The sequence below is a fragment of the Malaclemys terrapin genome, chromosome 7, assembly GCF_027887155.1.
Source record: "Malaclemys terrapin pileata isolate rMalTer1 chromosome 7, rMalTer1.hap1, whole genome shotgun sequence".
NCBI lineage: Eukaryota > Metazoa > Chordata > Testudines > Emydidae > Malaclemys > Malaclemys terrapin.
Genome location: NC_071511.1, coordinates 30,340,756 through 30,347,782, shown reverse-complemented (window position 1 = coordinate 30,347,782; position 7,027 = coordinate 30,340,756). Strand labels below are relative to the sequence as shown.

General features: G+C 53.2%; 1 protein-coding gene across 2 annotated transcripts; it reads right to left on the bottom strand.

Annotated features, from left to right (window-relative positions):
- Nucleotides 1-394: 394 nt before the first annotated feature.
- Nucleotides 395-6,997, bottom strand: EIF1AD (eukaryotic translation initiation factor 1A domain containing). 2 transcript variants are annotated; one of them, XM_054033471.1, is made up of 7 exons: nucleotides 6,627-6,997; nucleotides 5,559-5,651; nucleotides 4,696-4,866; nucleotides 4,013-4,121; nucleotides 3,652-3,760; nucleotides 1,501-1,551; nucleotides 395-1,161 (listed from the first exon to the last, which is right to left on the bottom strand). In XM_054033471.1, the coding sequence occupies exons 3-7, from the start codon at nucleotides 4,780-4,782 to the stop codon at nucleotides 996-998; spliced, it is 522 nt and encodes a 173-aa protein (XP_053889446.1). In that variant the 5' UTR covers nucleotides 4,783-4,866; nucleotides 5,559-5,651; nucleotides 6,627-6,997; the 3' UTR covers nucleotides 395-995. The 2 variants fall into 2 exon arrangements, with proteins under 2 accessions (XP_053889446.1, XP_053889445.1); XM_054033470.1 differs by having other exon boundaries at nucleotides 395-1,164; nucleotides 6,627-6,991.
- Between the last annotated feature and the right edge of the window lie 30 nt (nucleotides 6,998-7,027).

Below are 7,027 nucleotides of genomic sequence, written 5' to 3'. Positions count from 1 at the left end.
TTCCTAGGGTGTGGGTCTGTAAGCCTGGGGGACAGGGCCTGGCTCTTGCTGTGTTTGTACAGCACCCTGCCCCATGACTGAGGCTCCCAAGTACTATCCAGACCAACTTCCTAGTCCCAGGGAGGCCTGACCTGTCTCTGCCAAACATCTAGTTCTATTGAACAGGGTGACCGTGCTGTACTGCTCACCAGCATTGCAGTGGGGGGAGGTGTGTCTCGGCTGGAGGAGCAGCCATGGGCTGGTAGCTGGCCTATATCCTCACTCTGCACAGATCAGTGTGGATAGCAGTGAGTTCGACCTGCCACCCCCTGCAGCCCAGAACCTGCCCCTGCGTACCAGCTGGCCCGGGACCAGGCTGCTCATTCTTGTGCAGTTTCAAATCAACCCAACTGGCTGCCTGTGGGAAAGTCTTTATTGAATAAGGCAGAGGGGAGACAGCTTATTACACAGCCATAGTGTCTAGGACAGACAGCACCCAGTGCTTTGCCCAAGGAGCCTGCATTAGAGCAGAGGGCACAGTCCAGTCCCCCATTAAAAGGGGCTGATAAGGGATGCTGACGCTGGGCTGCTCCATCTTAGATGAGGCCTCCCAGTGGCTATAACTTTACTCCTCCCCAGCCCCCTCTTTACAGCTTCAAGCAGCACTGCTGCCTAGAATCCCATTTCCCTCTGCCCCAAGGAGCAGTGCCACTCTTCCCCCAGAGTCGGCTGGGTGAACAGTGAAATACCCATGCATTGGGCACAACAGGCCCAGCACCTTCATCTCTAGTGAGCTGGATGCTGCAGCAACTCATGGCTCAGACAGCAGAGGTGATGGAGGGAAGAAATGTGTCCCCAGCAGGGGGCAGCACTGAGGCACTTCCAAGCCAGCTGGAGCATTCCCCAGGCTGGTGGATGTGAGTTCAGGCCCCAGAAAGCAGTCTCCTTCCTGCTGGATCAGGCTCCTCCTGCATGAGGTGTTTAGGAGGCTAGATCAGCTTTCCTGCCCTGGGTCGCTATTTTTCTTCCTCATCCTGGTCACTGGCCACTGTTGCCTCCTCCTCACTGTCATCCTCGCTCTCTGTGCAGCCGTAGCGCAGTCTGTTCGTGTTCACAAACAGGTCACTGTCGTCGTCTGAGTCCTCTTCCCCAGAGGAGCGGGCAGCCGTTTGCTCCCCTTCCCTGCTGCAGAAAGGGGTGGCTGTCAGTTCTAGGCCTGTAGCCCTAGCCGTCACCTGGCTTCCCCCTTGGGGCAGCTGCCCCCTGATAGGGGCACTAGCCTAAGACTGGAGACCTGGGTTACCTAGGACTGGAAGGGACCTTCTGGACCAGTTAGCCCCATCCCTGCTATCACAGCCACCCCGTCATAGAATCCAGCTTCCTCTGTAAAATCATTGGGCTGTTTGCCCCCATCTCCTGGGGAGGCTGTTCCAGAACCTCCCTCAGAGGGGCTGAAATGTAATTTCCAGTCTAGTTTATTCCTGGACAGTTAAGCAGCCATCCCCCTCCTTTCCCACTCACCTGGCCTCGGAGCTGGGCTGACTTTCTGCAGTGTCAGAGAAGGCCTCAGGCCTGTGGGGGGAAAAGGCATGAGATGATAGAACAGCCCGGACTTTGCGACAATGGCTCTGACATTTCCCTTCTAGGGAGGGCTGCAGGGAATGGGATATGGGGCCTTTCCTCTCCACTCCAGCCCCTGCCCAGGGCATGGGACTGCTTCAGCCAACACAGCCCCTGCTGTGCAAAAGGGTCCACTAGTAACCACAGCACAGACTGATTTTCCCACCAACGCAATCGACAGACAAACTACTTTGCATCAAAACCTAAACTGGTGGCAAAACCTCATTTGACAAAAAGAGCAGGAGTACTTGCAGCACCTTAGAGACTAACATTTATTAGAGCATAAGCTTTCGTGGACTACAGCCCACTTCTTCGGATGCATATAGAGTGGAATAAATATTGAGGAGATATATACACGCATACAGAGAGCATAAACAGGTGGGAGTTGTCTTACCAACTCTGAGGCCAATTAAGTAAGAGAAAAAAATTGAAGTGATAATCAAGATAGCCCAGTACAGACAGTTTGATAAGCAGTGTGAGAATACTTACAAGGGGAGATAGATTCAATGTTTGTAATGGCTCAGCCATTCCCAGTCCTTATTTAATCCTGAGTTGATTGTGTCTAGTTTGCATATTGATATAGTCCACGAAAGCTTATGCTCTAATAAATTTGTTAGTCTCTAAGGTGCCACAAGTACTCCTGTTCTTTTTGCAGATACAGACTAACACGGCTGCTACTCTGAAACTCCTCATTTGACAGTTTTTCCCATTTTTTCAGTTAAATTAGAACCTGAGACTTGGTTTTGGCCAAGTTAGTTTTCAAAAGTTTTGTAGAGGGAAACTTCCTTTACTCCATCCCTGCCTCCCTCATGTTAAGGAGTCCTAGAGCAGGTAGCCAGAAAAGGGATCATCTAATCTGACTCCTGTACAACAGGCTCTAGGACTGCTCTGAATTAATTTCTATTCAAACTACATCAAGTCTTTCCAAATCACCTCTGAGCTGGATTTAAAAATTGCCAGCACTGTTGAATCCACCACAGCCTTTGGTCAGTTGTTCCAATGAACCCTCTGCTTTCCAATCTGCATGTGTCTAACTTCAATTTCCGACCATTGGCTCTTGTTTAATGTTTGTCTGTTAGATTGTAGAGCCTATTGTCAAATGTCTGTTCCCCCTGCAGGTACATATAGACGGGGCTCAAGTCACCCCTTAAGCTAAGATTGAGCTCTGGAGTCTGTCACCAATCCTTATATTCTTGTGGCTCTTCTCTGCCCCCTCCAATTTATCAATATTCTTCTTGAGACAAGATCACAGCAGCCCCAAACTGATTATAAACAGCATCTGCTGCCAAAGCAATGAGCCCCCTGCTGGAGAACTACCACCCCATCTGCATCCAATGTCCATGGAGCTAACTGCTCTGCTTTTATTCCTACAGCTCACCAGTGGTGGGAATCAACCCTAGGCTCAGAACTGAAGCCCAAATTGAGCAGTGAAGGAAACTAGTCCTTGGAACAGCTTATCCAGGGCTGGGGTGGATTCTCCATTAGGATGGTCTAGGGCCACTAGCCCAGCACGGGGCAGAGCAGGGTTCTGTTCCTGGTTCTGCTACGGCCCTTGGGCGAGTTGCTTTGTGTATCTTGTGCCTCAGTTTCCTCATCTGTAAAATGGGGCTAATCCTTACTGGGCAGGGCTGTGAGGAGAAATTCCACAGCAAGAGGCACTGGGATTCCATGCTGAGTGTCATGAGTAAATCTATGCCAGGGAGGCTGGGAGCTTTCTAGATTCCCCAAGACTGGCCCACTTGCTTCAGAGGGGGGAAGATGTCCTGCAGGCTCCTCTTCCTACAAGATGGACCTTGCTCTTGACAGCCCAGGCAGGGCTGGTGACACATGAGCACTGCTGAGGGGAAGCAGCAAGGCTCAGGAAGGGATGTAAAGAGCAGAAGGGACCAGCTGATGAAATCTCAGCCTCAGGAGGGACACTCAGGCCTGGGCCAATCCCCACTCACTCTTTTCTCCAGCACCTTGGTGCCAGAGGGGCAAGAGCAAGGAGTCTGGGAGCTCATGGCTCATCACACACACACACACATCCTCCCCCACGCCTCCAACTCCTACCAGAGCCCTTCTTTCTTTAGGTACCGCACATGGTCCTTGTACAACACAAAGTTGATCTCAGCCTTCACCTTCTCGCCCTCTTCGATAGGGTCCACCAGCAGAAAGTCACCTGCAATGATAGAGGGACAGAGTGGGGAGTTTGGCTGGTTTAGGAGATGGGGAATGGGATACAGGGCCTTTCCCCTCTAGGGAGGGCCAGCTCTCATCTAGCCCCAGAGTGGGGGGACTGGTGGGCAGGGAATGGGACACAGAGCTGCTTCTTCCTCTTTTGGGGTGAGGATTCCAATCTGTGCCCAGGGGAGGTGGGATATGGGGCCTTTCCCCTCAAGAGGTGCCATGAACCCAGCTGCACTGTACTCACCTCGTTTGATCCAGATGTTCTTGCGGAATTTTGTGGGCATGCTCACTAAGAATCTAGTCCCCTCGGCTGTTTCCACCTCATGGAGGTTGTTTCCTGGGGTCCCCAGGACCTGGCAGAAGGAACAAAGGGGATTAACCACAGAAGCTGCTTCCTGAGGGAGTGGATTTTCCAGCACTGAGCACCTACAGATTAGGGCCTGTCTTAAAGTGATGCTCTAGCTCAGCCCACCAGAGCTGGGCTGCATGCAGGAATGGCTGTGGGGGGGTATTCCATGGCCTGACTTATGCAGGAGTTCAGACTAGATCAGGCTCCAATTTTGGCCTTGAAATCTTCTGCCTAGCTAGGGCTTTCAGATGGCTCACACTCCACCTGGTCTGCTTACCCAGCAAGACAATGACTGGCTGAAGCCCTGAAGCATGAGATTGGACTGCAGTTGCCTTCAGCCAGCAGGAAGGGATTTTCTTCCCCGATGCACAATTGGACAGATATATTCGGGGGTTTTCTTGCCTTCCTCTGAAGCAAGGAGCTCACCAGTGCTCAAGGGATATGATGGTAGGGAAGTGCTGAAATGAGACATGCCCAGATGCTCCCCGCAAGCAACCCACACCCCATGCTGCAAAGGAAAGTGAAAACCCCCAAGGTCCCAGTGGAGCCCAGCTAAGCAGGGTTGCTCCCTCTCTCACCCGGACAATCTGCTGTTGAGGAGATGGCACCACGTATTCCTCCAACACCTCTTTCACCACATGCTTGCGTTTGGTTGCTTGGGACATCCTGGTGCGTTAGCCCTCAGGGACAGGATCCCTGCTGGGCGGGTGAAGTGCTGAATGGCTGGAAGGCAGACGTGCTCTGGAAGGCTATAAGGAGAGAAGGAACAGTAGAGGGAGAAGAGTCTTGTTGCATCTTCCCAAGATCAAATAAGCTTCTGAAGGCAAAGAGTTCCCCAGTGAGAAGGGCACTGGGCTGGGAGCCAGGAAATCTGGGTTCTGTTGCAAGCTCTGCTGCTGACTTTGGGCAAGTCCTTTTGCCACTCAGTGCCTCAGTTTTCCCACCCCCCCACAGACCCTTAGTCTAGATAGAGTACAAGCTCTTTGGGGCAGGGACTGCTTCTCACTAAGTGTCTGTGTGCCGCCAGGCATGATGGCATCAGGGTCTGTACAGCACCCAGTACCATGTGTAGGCACAGAGTGCCTGCCAGCCCCTTAACTGAGATCAAGGCCCCATTGTGTCAGGCACTGCATAGACACAAAGTGAGAGACAGTCCCTGCCCTGAGGAGCTTGCAGTCTAAATAGACAAAGGGCAGGAGAAAATGAGGCACAGCGAGAAGCGTTATTGAGGGGGCAGAACAGAACCCAGGCAGCCCTGGATCCCTGGCCAGCGCCCTCCCCACTACACCACACTTCCTATCCATCAAGGATGTCCCCTTGATCTTAGGTTATCAGAAAAGGTTACTAGAGATGCCCCATCTACTTTCTCTACTCCCCCCAGGATGGGGCAGAGATTGTCTGCTCTCCCAGGAAGCCAGCAGCACCACTTCCTGCAAGGTACCTGTTTGGGGGATAAAAAGAGGCTGTCCGTCTCTGATAGTTGAGGATCCAGCACTGAATTCAGTCCTCGAGGCATCCACCAGCACTGGACACACTGGAAGAGGAACAAAGACAACTCTGTGGCTCATGGAAATGGACTGAGACTCCCTCACTCAGGGAATGAGGCCGCTCCGAGATTCCTCCATTCTGCTGGAAAATTCCAGGCCAGGCTCCTCACATTGTCTCCCGTAGTAATAATTCCACTGAGAATGTTTTAGCCGTGAATCTCAAAGTGCTTTAACATGAGGAGGTCAGGATCATCAATAGGGAACTGGGGCACAGGGAGGGGAAGGGACAACACAGGGCAAACGGTGGGAGGTGAAACTGAGGCAGAGATGGAGCATAACACGGATTAGATTCCAGGCATTTTGAGTGTCAATTTGAGTACACCATCCCACTGGGCCATGGAAAGATTGCCAGCAATTCTGCTGATGATTGCATGAGGGAGATTAATTCTTCAGGGCTGAATCAGCTTCCCAGATAAAATCTCATCCACATCAGAGAATGAAGCAAAGACCCCACAGCGACCATGGAAACCAAGAAGAGGTTGATCCAGCCACTTTGTGCCATATCCCTGTTATGGTTTCCTTGCAGTCAGAGACAGACGAATGGGGTCGAGTGAATGAGTCACCTCTGTGACTCAGTTTCCCTCACCTAAAAAGTTGGGGATAATGCCTGCATCATCAGTCCGTGCTGAGATTCATTCCAGCCCTGCCCTAAGCATTAGACCCCCCCCCCCATCTCCCAGAGCTGGGCTGGAACCCAGGTGTCCTACCCCCTCCCCCATCGCAGAGATTAGTCCCATTTGATTCTCCATCTCCTCGCCCGGACGTGAGGACCAGGTCCCCTCCAGGGCTATTCCATGTCACCGGGGGGGGGGGCGCCCCTTGGGGGCGGGAGGGTTTCCTGTTGCCCTAACACCCGGGGGGAGAAAGTTGGTGTGTGTGTCTCTGCCGCCTCCCCCTCTCCCCAGGACGGGGGTTGGCCCTGCCGCCTCCCCATTGCCTCCGTTGGAGCCTCCCGTCCCTACCTCTCTCCACATGGGACTGAGTCGAGTCAACCGCTTCCGCCTCCTGAGCTCCCCCGCTCCACTTCCGGGTGTTCGGCTCGCTTCCGCCTCCTGACCCACTTCCGGGCGCCTCCTCGCCCTGCCCCGGTATCCTCTGATCCCGTCCCAGCCCCAGCTAACGCACGGGGCAGCCCGGGGGCGTTATTATGGGATGGAAGGGTTGTTACGGGCCAGCCCCACAACAACAGGTGGCGTCAGAGCCTGGCCCCGCCCATTGGTTACTGCCGGCGGAAGGATTAGTGGGTACCATCGAGTTTTCAACTGGCTAGAGTGTAGATTCTGAACTCTGTGGTTCAAATGTGGCTGGAGCGTCCCTAGGAGGGCGCTAGGGCTGTCAGGACTCATAGAGCGGATGTAGCCTA